General features: G+C 41.9%; 1 protein-coding gene and 1 long non-coding RNA gene across 3 annotated transcripts in view; one reads left to right on the plus strand and one right to left on the minus strand.

Annotated features, from left to right (window-relative positions):
* LOC127005237 (ubiquitin-conjugating enzyme E2 W-like) overlaps window positions 1–7,197 on the plus strand; it is a 93,824-nt gene extending 86,627 nt beyond the window's left edge. For both annotated transcript variants that reach the window (XM_050874098.1, XM_050874036.1), the window contains exons 4-6: window positions 4,013–4,168; window positions 4,316–4,391; window positions 5,582–7,197. In XM_050874098.1, coding sequence (XP_050730055.1) covers window positions 4,013–4,168; window positions 4,316–4,391; window positions 5,582–5,595 — 246 coding nt within the window. In that variant the 3' untranslated portion in view covers window positions 5,596–7,197. The remainder of the gene's footprint in view (window positions 1–4,012; window positions 4,169–4,315; window positions 4,392–5,581) is intronic.
* Window positions 7,198–7,315: 118 nt separating this feature from the next.
* Window positions 7,316–10,897, minus strand: LOC127005366 (uncharacterized). Its single transcript, XR_007758467.1, has 3 exons — window positions 10,762–10,897; window positions 7,422–10,560; window positions 7,316–7,355 (listed from the first exon to the last, which is right to left on the minus strand). It is a non-coding gene; the product is annotated as an uncharacterized LOC127005366 (long non-coding RNA).
* Between the last annotated feature and the right edge of the window lie 2,061 nt (window positions 10,898–12,958).

Consider the following 12,958-nt stretch of genomic DNA (forward strand, 5'->3'; position numbering starts at 1 on the left):
ACTCTCTACTCTAACTCAACTTTCTACTTTAACTTTCTACTGTAACCTTCTACTTTAACTTTCCTTTCTACCTTAACTTTCTACTTAAGCTTTTGCCCTTACGTGTTGCACAGAATAAGTAAAGTGTAGATAAGAATAGCAATAATAATAATAGTAGTAGTAATAGTAATGATAATAGTAATAGCGATAATAAAGATAATGATGGGTATTTTTTATCTTATTTTATTTATTTATTTATTTTTACATAGAAAACGGAAAATGACAGATGTTCCGCTTTCCCGTTAATTCGTTCGTTCGTTTGTACATATGCGTCACATCCCTGGCTGACAGCTGTTTCATGCTAGACTTAATAACGCACTTCCTGTATGGTATAATCTCTCTCTCTCTCTCTCTCTCTCTCTCTCTCTCTCTCTCTCTCTCTCTCTCTCATTTTGACCTTCTCAGCCATGTAATTGTTTTTTTTTAGTTCTTTTTCGTTCTTTTCTCTTTTTGTAACTTATTATTTTGCGCCTTTTTTTTTTATCTTCTTTGTTTCCTCCAAGGTACAGCGTAAGGGGAGACGGGAGGGAGGGAGGGAGGGGGAGGGGGGGAGGGGCAGGGGCGGGGGGCGGGGGGAAGGGGTCATCAGGTTCAGCGTAGCAACTGTCAAATCATTACCAACTTTTTTTTTTATTCCGCGTGAAACCTAACACACACACACACACACACACACACACACACACACACACACACACACACACACACACACACACACACACACCTTATGCTGCTATAAAATAAGTCAATAGTAATAATATAATCTGTATGAATAAATATATGAATGAATAAATGAATAATAATGATCATAGCAATAAAAAAAGAAAGTAGAGATAAATGAATATATATGTAGAAAGATGTTCCCCTGAGCCTACGTTGATTTAGGTTATGTATTACTATGATGTTGTTGTTGTTGTTGTCGTTGTTGTTTAGTATAATATAATAAGAGTTTAATCAGCCATAGAGGGTACGTAACAGTAGGAGAAGGTAATAAAGGGTACAATAGGCGAAAAGGTTTGGACAGCACCGCTCTAGAGGGCTATATTTGTTTGTTTCGCCTTAGAGCTGCTCCCCTTAATGAAAAAAAATATATATAATGGCGCGTTTTCTTGCCAGCCCTACGACTTCATCCCCGTTTTTATACGTATTTATGTTAGTAGTCGTAAGTAACAGCTGCCAGGATTGTTAGTTAGCAATATATGCAAAGATAACAATCAAAACTACACACATCGTTAGGAAAATGATCAACGATAAAACATGATAAACGAGATGATAAGCGAACACATGGATGGATGGCTTAGAGTAAATAAAAGAAAGAAAACATCAAAACAAACAAAGAAAAAGGAAAACAAAACAAAAAAAAGTGTCCTGAAAACTCGCCGTCAGGATTTGTTGTTGTTGTTGTTGTTGTTGTTGTTGTTGTTGTTGTTTATACGCATATACATTAACAGTAAGCAAGAGATGTCAATATAGTTAAGAATACAGACAAAAATTCATACATAGTAGTTCATACATAGACAAACTTCATACATAGTTAAAATAAATAAATAAATAAACGCATAACAAACACACTGGTGACGTAGAATAAATAAACAGAAACATCAAAACAAAACAAAAATAAAAAGGGAAAAAAAATAAAGGTGTCTGGGAAACGCGCCGTCAGGTTTTCCAGGTAATCGGCGAGGCTAATTGAGGACTCCCGCGCACTGATAATTACTGTGGGAAGGCGTACGGTGGGATTGGGGAGAGGGGGGGAGGAGGAGGAGGAGGAGGGCGAGGTGGAGGAGGGAGAGGAGAGGAGGAGGGGGAGGAGGGGGCAGCAGCATCCTTACCCAACCCCCCAACCCCTCTCTCTCTCTCTCTCTCTCTCTCTCTCTCTCTCTCTCTCTCTCTCTCTGTATCGGTCTATGTCTATCTGTTTATATCTATCTATCTCAACCTCTCGCTTCTCTAACTTTGATTTTTTTCTTCTTGTGGGTTTTCATTATTATTCTCCGCCTGCTCTCTACCATACTGCTGATGACGTCAAATTCTGCGCGTGGGAAGACCTGGTATATTCTGTTGATCTTGGGAAGGAGTACGGTCGGATTTGGGGGGGAGGAGAAGGAGGGAGGGAGGGAGCGGGGAGCAGCCTTACCTTCCCCCTCTCCCCCTCTCCCCTAGCATCTGAGTCTGTGAAGGCCGCCAGCTGGAAACAAGTGTGCTGGGTCGAGGCGGAGGGCAGCAGCACCAGTGTTACCAAATTATCTTATTCAGAATATTGCATTTGTCAGTTTCTGCCTAAAAGCTATCACCCACCCCCACCCACCCCACCCCGAAATGACAGTATTCAATCAAACTCGTCATTCAAAACTCAGTTATTAATATATTCTCTACGAGTGGAAAGAGTCAATCAACGTTATTTTTAGCTGATGTGGCTGGAGTGTCGTATTCAGGAAGCATTGTCGCTCATATGGGAACGTTGATTGTGGCACGTGAGGTTGAATATTTACTTAATGTCGTCTCATAAAACATTTCGTCACCCAAGAACACATATTTGACAAGGGTTTCGTATATAGGAGTTCTGCATGGGGATTTTCAGGAGTAGTTTTATGACCCTGGTGGTAGTTTAACCCATCTGCACCATTAACCTAAAGAAACACTCATTAGAACGCGACTGACTCCCTATTTGACAAGGCTTTCGTAGGAGTTGTGGGCATTTCCAGGAGTAGTTTTATGACCCTGGTGGTAGTGTGACCCTTCTTCTGCACCATGAACCTAAAGAAACACTCATTAGAACCCGACCGACTCCCTATTTGACAAGGCTTTCGTAGGAGTTGTGGGCATTTCCAGGAGTAGTTTTGTGACCCTGGTGGTAGTTTAACCCATCTGCACCATTAACCTAAAGAAACACTCATTAGAACCCGACCGACTCCCTATTTGACAAGGCTCTCGTAGGAGTTGTGGGCATTTCCAGGAGTAGTTTTATGACCCTGGTGGTAGTTTAACCCTTCTTCTGCACCTTGAACCTAAAGAAACACTCATGAGAACCCGACTGACTCCCCATTTGACAAGGCTTTCGTAGGAGTTGTGGGCATTTCCAGGAGGAGTTTTGTGACCCTGGTGGTAGTTTAACCCTTCTTCTGCACCTTGAACCTAAAGAAACACTTATTAGAACCCGACTGACTCCGTATTTGACAAGCCTTTCGTAGGAGTTGTGGGCATTTCCAGGAGTAGTTTTGTGACCCTGGTGGTAGTGTGACCCTTCTTCTGCACCATGAACCTAAATAAACACTCATTAGAACTCGACTGACTCCCTCTTTGACCTTTAGAAATAGGTGATGTGAGAAGCGAAAGTTTTATAATACCGACCTTTGCCTTACAGTGACAAAGCGTTCGTTCTCTGTAATCATTTGTGTGTTTTAAGGAAGTTCTTGCACGACGCGCCCAGAACAGAAGGTTGCGCTCTCCTCACCAAACGCTCCGACCCACTAAACTTCAACCACGAAAGACTTATCGAAAAAAAATAAACTCGGGGTGAAATTCGGGCAACTTTTCCCACACTCCACGAGGGGGCTAGGGCTTTAAGGGCTTAATCTTCTTTTTCTTGACAGTTTTTACCCTGCTTCATATTATAGGGTCGCTGTTTCGGGGTTCTGGCTTGGGGTTTAGGATCGGGGTAAGAACTGTCTCTCCCAGGCTCTTCTGTTCCAAGGCCTGACGCTCTAACCTCCCCCCTCCTTTTGAAATGAATGATTGTTTCGTTCCTCTTCCTTCGTTCTCCCTTCTCTGTTCCTCTCCCTTCCTATTTACCAGTTTGCATTCCGATTCGAGTATCAGTGAGGGCCAATCAACAGTGTGTTCGTTGTAGCGTGTGCCCGAGGGGTCAGTGTGGGCAACAGCTTTGAGGCAGTCTAGTACAACCTCAGCCCCCCTATGCACCAAGAAAACCAGGCAATCCCTCTTCAGCATTCTGCAACATGTGTCTTTCCTTCAGGTGATCTTCGTGGGTGAGAACATCCCTATCCACCCCCACATCTACTCCAACGGACACATCTGCCTCAGCATACTGACGGAGGACTGGTCCCCCGCCCTGTCGGTGCAAACCATCTGCCTTTCCATCATCTCCATGCTCTCGTCCTGCAAAGAAAAGGTCGGCAACACACATTACAGTATTGCTCATAGTGGCTTAATGATTTTACTCCATTATTAGAGATCATTATGCTGTTTTAATTATAGTAGGCATAGCATACACTTCACGTACCTTCAATTTATGCATATACTCATTTCCTGTTTTCAGAAGCGGCCTCCAGACAACAGCTACTATGTCAAGACCTGTAGTGCCAACCCCAAGAAGACCAAATGGTGGTATCACGGTGAGTAGAGACCAGCCTGCCTTGTTCCCTTTCTTAAATTCTACCTCGGTGACGGTAGATAGGAAGTTAAAATATGCTATACAGTGGACCCTCAAAGTTAGCGATCTCGTTATTGCCGACTTCACGAATTAGCGACTTTATCCCCAAAATATTAAAAGAATCATTAAAACTGACAAAAAAATTTAAAACAGTAAAGATAATGTCGTGAAGCATAGTTTATCTAGATAGAAATAGATATAAAGAGGAAATAGATGCATGGGTTGACATATAAACAGAGAGAGAGAGAGAGAGAGAGAGAGAGAGAGACTACACACGCAAGGGATGTCATTTTATCTCTCTCTCCCTTTCTCACTCTTATCTGCTCTCTGTCTTTCTCTCTTCTCTTATCTTCTCAGCTTGTTTCGGAATATGTGTGTGTGTGAGTGTGTGTGTGTGTGTGTGTGTGTGTGTGTGTGTGTGTGTGTGTGTGTGTGTGTGTGTGTGTGTGTGTTAATATTCTTTCTTTGCATGTCTCCTGTTGCTCTGTCTTGCTTTAGTTTCCTCCTCTATTCACTGCTCTAGTCTGAAAGGAAATGACGAACAGAACCGACACAAATATTCAGGAGGAAACTGTATCAGATCGCTTTGCTCCTCTGATGTGTGCCAAGCCGCGGCCATATCCTGAGGCCCGCGCTTATCTTCCCAGGGACAAATCCACGGACTTTTACATGACGTTTTCAGGAAGGCTTCAAGAAATGTCGAAATTCTTGCATTATCGAGGGGTGTTGGCACGTATCCATCGCTAAATTTGAGGGTCCACTGTACTTAAAGGTGTGTGTATAACTAATAGAAAGTCTTATGAGACCTTTAGAATCACAAAACAGCAAGTGACAGTATTAAAAAGCAGAGGGCTCTTGATAGAACCCGCTCCTGGTTATGTAAGCTAACGAGGAAGCAGAGTGGAGGAGATGCCCGCGAGAGAACAAGGCGCCAGAGATATAGGAAAGGAGGCAGTTTAAGGGTGAAAAAAAAAGAGGAAACAAAAAAAGAGATTGATTGTGATTCTGGATGTTTTTTATGATACTTTGCTGTGGTGTTGATGGTTTTGAGATACTGAAGGGCTTTTACGATGCTTGCTGTGGTGTTGATGGAGTATTGAGCATCAGGAGGGAGCTGAGCCACGCCATCACAGCTTCCATGTTGCCTTTCAGATGACACAGTATGATATGATCTCGAAGGCTTCCCCTGACCTCACCCGCTGCTCACCCGGCCCTCGGGGTGCTGCCGCCCCAGCCACGTGGTGACTCGCAATAATCTTAGAGAGTGTGGACTATCGGTGCTGAATGTATAAGTGTTTTGATAAGGACTCATTCCTTGTATGGTGTCTGCATTTCTCTGGAAGTGGTCTTCTTACCAGAAAGTCATAGATATACTACTCGAAATTCTGAGTCATTCCCTGATGACAATACAAGGACCCACAGGCCTTACACAGTTTGTATCTTCGCGTCACATAACTGATTAGAACGTAGACGTCCTTCAGACCATCCTAGATGTTCAAGTCCTGGCCGAGGGACTCCCATCAGCCTGGAGCCTCTGCAGGACCTTGGCGGCCACAGCTGCCCTGGGCGCTGCCTCTCCCCGGGGCACCAGGCCCGGCCGGTGCTGCAGGCAGCGGCGGCGGCGGCGACGCGGCAGGCTGCTGCAGCCCCACACACCAACACATGCTGCGACATCCAATTGGAATTCCTCCTGTATGGGTATTATCAGTATGCAGTATTCTATATTTGTAAAAGAAAGGTCCATTGTGATTCCATGAAGCAGATATACTATATAGAAAGTTACTTAAAATGTAATGTTGCTGTTGAGGGAAGTTAAAGGAAATATTGGAGTACATAGGCTATACATTTCTTCTTCATTGTCCATTGTTCATATTTTCACCTTTGATTCCAAAGACTTTCTTTCTCTGTGGTGCTGCTCCTCCTGCCTCTCCGTGTCCTCCTTTGGTCTGATGTTCTGTCTCTCCTGTTGGCCCTTCCTCCTGCTTCCTCCTCACTCACACTTCCTTTGCTCAACCTCTCAAGCTTCTGTCCTCATCACTGCACTTGCTGATCATCCTCATGTTTTGTTGTGTGTGAAAACATGTATTTAAGATACTTTGTGATAACTTACACTACACTGGATGGCTGCCTTGTATTCACCTGCACCATATTGGTGCACATATTGTGTTACTATATCTAGCATTGGCATAGCTTACCCTCATGAAGAGATCTGTTCCTCCTTCACTCAACCAATACTCTAAGGTTTTAGTTCTGTGTTTCCTTCGCGTAGGTTTTGTTTGATGTTCAGACTGGTCCAATATGATTAATTTCCAGTTCCTAGATTTCTGTTTGTGTGGTTCAGGAAATTCTGGCTTCCTAGGCAAATCATGACAGTGATGTGCATAATTTTTGGATGATTTGTTTTTTTGCTTTACTTTGCTTGCTGGTGCAAAGAGGATGGTTTAGGAACACAGTTTGAGTTGCTCCACCACTGGCTTGTGCATCTTACGGCATAATCTTGCGACCTGGGTTAGTGCATACCACACCATTGTTCATGACTGGTGTTAAGAATTATATCATTCCTCTCCCACACATTACAATATAGACACTGGGGGTGGATGGCATCCCCCTCAGTGACTCAAAATCAAATAACCATAGACTGTACATACCTTACCTTACCTTACCATACATACCTTACAAACCTTACCTTACCTTACCTTACCTTCATACCTTACAAACCTTACCTTACCTTCATACCTTACAAACCTTACCTTACCTTACCTTACAAACCTTACCTTACTTTCATACCTTACAAACCATACCTTACCTTACATACCTTACAAACCTTACCTTACCTTACCTTCATACCTTACAAACCTTACCTTACTTTCATACCTTACAAACCATACCTTACCTTACATACCTTACAAACCTTACCTTACCTTACCTTACAAATCTTACTTGCACACCTTACAAACCTTACCTTACCTTACCTTACCTTACCTAACCTAACCTTCATACATTACAAACCTTACCTTACCCTACCTACATACCTTACCTTACCTTACCTCACCTCCACATGGGATCACCTAGACACACGCACGCACATGTATTTGGCATATCATTAGGTAGAAGGCAGATTTGTATTTATGTATTAGAGATGGCCTTTCCATCCAGAGGGGCCGGGGCAAGGAGCCGGCCGACCCAATGCTTCACCCAGGTGGTCATGTATTTTATAACCAGCGATGCGCCCAGTATTTCCAGGATAGTTTTCTAGGGTCTGTATGTAGCGTAAAAGTTTGTGATAGCGTTATGCTTCTCGATTCCAAATGCAATGTGATATTTACCATATAGTTCTATTATTATGTTTTTCTTCCTTCACCTGGTGGCTAAAGGGTTGATCATTGATATACCAAGGTGAGGGTTTGATAGGTGTAGTTTCCTGTTATAGTTTCCATTGCTTATGATTTTGAAGAGGACTGGTAAATGTTTGGTAGGAGTCCACTAGGTGCTTCATGCTCATCTGCACATCCGGGTTACCACAGTTCACTCAGGTTTCCCCAGGCACCCATTCATCGACCAGCCTGATCAGGGGGACGGACCGCTGGGTGAGTTAGGCACCAGCTGTCTTGGGCTGGGATCGAACCTTGGCCGGCGGATTTATAGCAAGGCGTTCTAACCGTTATCACATCAGGCAGAAGACAGAGTAGAATGGAGGAGAGCCATAAAGCGTCCAACTGCTCAGGAAGAATGAAAATGGAGCTAAACGAACTGATGATAATGATGACCTAACCGCTACGCCACGGGGGTGTCTTTAGGTATTATTGTGTTAATCACTGCATACAATCATGACAGAAGTAGCTCTTAGTGATGATTTAACAGAACACGTCTTGTTTTAGTGAACATTCAACGACATAATATTGCTTTGAGTGCATATTAGGGTGTATTTATGTTAGGGATGATTTAACTGAACACATCTTTTTATAGTGAACATCCATCGACATAATATTCCTTTGAGGGCATATTAGGGTGTATTTATGTTCGGGATGATTTAACTGAACACATCTTTTTATAGTGAATATCCAATGACATAATATTCCTTTGAGTGCATATTAGGGTGTATTTATGTTTGGGATGATTTAACTGAACACATCTTTTTATAGTGAATATCCAATGACATAATATTCCTTTGAGGGCATATTAGGCTGTATTTATGTTAGGGATGATTTAACTGAACACATCTTTTTATAGTGAACATTCAACGACATGTATTCCTTTGAGTGCATATTAGGGTGTATTTATTGCCTTCTTTGTTGTATACCATTATCACCCTTCTTAAGAATGTGATTCTCACTACCTTAAGCTGTTAAGAATACTTTGGCTTTGAAAAATTTGCTGCATAATCAATGAGAATGAAAATGTGAGGTACATGTGTGATTGTAATTCCTCCTGCTGACTAATCTGTTTCCCATTCATTCCATTCATTGTCAGCGTCGTGCACAAGAACTCGCTGTGCTGGAATATTTTCACTTAAGTTTCTTTTTCACTAAGAGAGGCAACCAACGGCAAGACTAAATTACTGACATAAATGCCTACAAAGCAATACTCATGTTAAAAATACAGAAATGCCGAAGGTGTTGTTCCATCATGTTGGTCAACTCGCAACGGCTGAAGGTGGAAAATAATCGTTGCTTCAGAAAAGTGGAACCACATTTTCAGAAGATTATCAAGGCAGAGTGGTAACAGTGCTATGCAAACAGAGAGGAGAGAATTAAACATGTAACAGATTCATAGCAAACATTTGTGTTGAAAAAGAGTGAAGCTGCAATAGACTTACACACACACTAAACATAAATTCTGATACTGATACAAAGCAGAGGAAGAATGAAGATCCCTCAACATGGATCACACCTCAATCTCACTCTAAAGACTCTTTGGGTGTGTTTTGAAGGGCTTCCTCGCCTCCTTGTTTGCAGGCCTCTCAAAAGTAACATTGTTCATTCCATTTCTCTTAGTTATTTTATTGATTTATTTATTTCACCCCCTTCAATAGGACACCAGAATGTGCTAACTCCTTTTCTTGTGTGTCTTAAACATGCTGAATTTAGACGTTACATAAATCCTGTCAGACAAAGATGTGAACCAGACTCGTGACATTTTCTGCTTTTATTGATATATTTCATCGAACCCTCTTCAGTAGGACACCAGAATGTGCTCAGTCCTTTTCTTGTGTGTCTTAAACATGCTGAATTTCGACATTATATAAATCTGTCAGACTAAGATGTGAACCAGACTCATTTTCTTTGCTTTTTTCAATTTTTGCAAAGTTAGACCTACTCTGAAAATGCCTACCAACCTACCTTTTTTTTTCCCTGGTATTCTGATGAAGCATTACCAACAGTCCAGTATATGTGTGTATGTATATGATTTACGAACTCACCCGTCCCTTGGTTTGCTATCAGAACTTAATTTTATCTCGACGTTTATACTCACTTGAATCATAAGTTAGTTTAATTGCTTATACATATGTTATAAAAAGATGCCAGATTTTTGTAGTGAGGAAAATGTATCAGAGTCAAAGTGTGTGATAAGTGTTAAGTGAAGCCCACAGTGGCCGTTTACTTAACACTTATTGCATACTTTTGACTCCGATACATTTTCTTCACTACAAAAATCTGGCATTACAGTTGAACCAATGAGCTAAATCCACTGATGGTTGTAAGGCATCTTCTATATTCATGTCTGTCATGCTCTCTCCAAATCATCCCTCAAGGCTTTTAGATCCCAACCAGACCTTTGCCACTTTCTTCGTATATATAAAACAAGAGAAGATATACTTGGCTACTGGTCCACAAACGAGCAAAACTGTGTACATGGTTAGTCTCTCGTATCCCCAACCCATTAGTTCATCATCGCCCGGAACCTTCATCAAATCAAATCAAATCATCTTCAAGGCTTTTAGATCCCAACCAGACCTTTGCCACTTTCCTTGTGTATATAAAACAAGAGATTTATTTGGCTAATGGTCCACAAAAGAGCAAACTGTGGACATGGCTAGTCTCTCGTATCCCCAGCCAGTTAGTTCATCATCGCCCGGAACCTTCATCAAATCAAATCAAATCATCTTCAAGGCTTTTAGATCCCAACCAGACCTTTGCCACTTTACTTATGTATATAAAACAAGAGATTTACTTGGCTACTGGGCCACAAAAGAGCAAACCCCAGCCAGTTAATTCATCATCGCCGACCTTCATCAAATCAAATCAAATCATCTCTTCAAGGCTTTTTTACCAGACCTCGTATCCCCAACCCATTAGTCATCATCATCCCGAACCTTCATATCAATCAAATACCTTTGCCACTTTACTTATGTATATAAAACAAGAGATTTACTTGGCTACTGGGCCACAAAAGAGCAAAACTATGGACATGACTAGTCTCTCGTATCCCCAGCCAGTTAGTTCATCATCACCCGTAACCTTCATCAAATCAAATCAAATCATCTTTCAAGGCTTTTAGGTAACAACCAGACCCTCTCTTATCCCCAACCATTAGTTTCATCGCCGGAACCCTTCATCAAATCGAATCAATCATCTTTCAAGGCTTTTAGATCCCAGACCAGACCCTTGCCTTTCTGTATATAAAACAAGAGATTTATTTGGCTACTGGGCAAAAAAAGAAACTATGGACTTGCCACTTTCTTTGTGAATATAAAACAAGAGATTTATTTGGCTAATGGTCCACAAAAGAGCAAACTGTGGACATGGCTAGTCTCTCTTATCCCCAACCATTAGTTCATCATTGCCCTGAACCTTCACTTCAACGTTGCCAGATTGTCGTACTCAGCCTCCCATGTTTGCGGATTTCCGACCCAAAAACTGCCTCCTCGACCCCAATAACTGCCTTCATATATAGTTATCGTTAAAATGGTTAATTATCGGTGTTTTTTGGCAATAGCGATGGCTCAGAAACCAGTAAATACGAGGCTCCGAGTACGATAACCTGGCAACGTTGCTTCACTAACTCTCATCACTGCAGCGTTAAGGGAGAAAAAACTGATTCTCATAGGTCATAATAGCCAGGCTTTGCGGTACAAGGCATTCTTTTCTTACTTTTGTCGTCACAGCATCAAAAGAAAACTCTAGATTCTCGTAGCGTTGAAAGCTCCACCAGGAACAGTACATCATGCCTCATCGTCACTCAATCACGTAGACAGTCTTTATAGTAATGCCTTGCTTAGTTTGTCTTATCCCTCTGTAAGGCATGGATGTATATAGGATCATGTAAGATGGTGATGTAAAGAATGTTGGTGTCGAAATACAAGCTCTATGGCGCCACTGTGTGTAGATGAACTGGGATGGTTTTGAGTGCTGACAGCTGGAGGAATTTTTTTTTTTCAGAGGACACGGCACAAGGGCAATAAAGAGTTCAAAAAAGGCCCGCTACTCGCCACTCCCGTAAAAGATAAAAGTAAAGAATAGCCAAAAGAGAGGTCAATTTCCGGTAACAATAACCTCAGCTTGCCAAATCACAGTGGCGCTATATACAGATCTTGTGCTTCTATACCCACAATCTTTTCATTTCTATCTCCATGATCTTATATACGTTAGCGCCTTACATGTCCTGGTTTGCCATAGCCGTGACATTGCTGGTTCACAGAATGTAGGACTCTCACACTTCTGCTTGTACAGGGAATCACCTCCACTCAATGTACAAAACCCACACATGTTTAAATTACCACCTTGCGCCTCGGTGACTTGATACTATACACTGCTAAGTACGATCTCCTCTAGGTTCTAATATCGTTTAATTAATAAGTTTTTTTTTAAAGTTCCGTTAAGTTAATTCACTGCGGCAGCCATGTATGTCACGAGATAGAATGTGTTTGAAGCTAGTGGCTCGTTAAACTTACTTATCTCGACGTTAATCAAATGAAAAATCTAGTTCTCCTTGAAAATATAATAATGACAAGGTATGTATTTTTGTTTTAGTTCTTTTGTAAGTGATTTTGATGAGATTTCTGTTCAGTTTCCGACTTATATCCATGGTAAACATCCTCCTCAAGCCATATCAACTCAAGACTTCATGGATTAGTTTTGTAATATATTTTGTAAAGCGCACGGCATTTTTGGGGAAACGAGATGGTATAAAAAGCTGCATATTCTGTACTGTTTCCAGCTCTCTCTCTCCACCGTCATTAATGGTGTCTTAAACTCGTGGTGATCCATGGGGCACTGTACTTAACGGGGCGGCTTTGGCTGTGGTGTTGTCTCCAGGCTACTCACGGCTGTATAATGTTATAGTGAAATCAGATTGACGAGTCCATTTTGACATTGGCTTCTGTGGGTCCTGTAATTCCTCCCCTTCGCTTTGCCACACAGTCCCAAAACCAGACTCTTCCTCTCATATGTCACCTGTATCTTCCTCTCCCTCCACTCCCCTACCACCCCATGTGACTTGCCATGTAGAAGGAGTACAGAGCAAGGTGGGGTGACATTTCTTGCCCACATCCGTACGTCAGACCTGAGAGCATCTGGTACGTCTGAGAGG

Source organism: Eriocheir sinensis, chromosome 1, assembly GCF_024679095.1.
Source record: "Eriocheir sinensis breed Jianghai 21 chromosome 1, ASM2467909v1, whole genome shotgun sequence".
NCBI lineage: Eukaryota > Metazoa > Arthropoda > Malacostraca > Decapoda > Varunidae > Eriocheir > Eriocheir sinensis.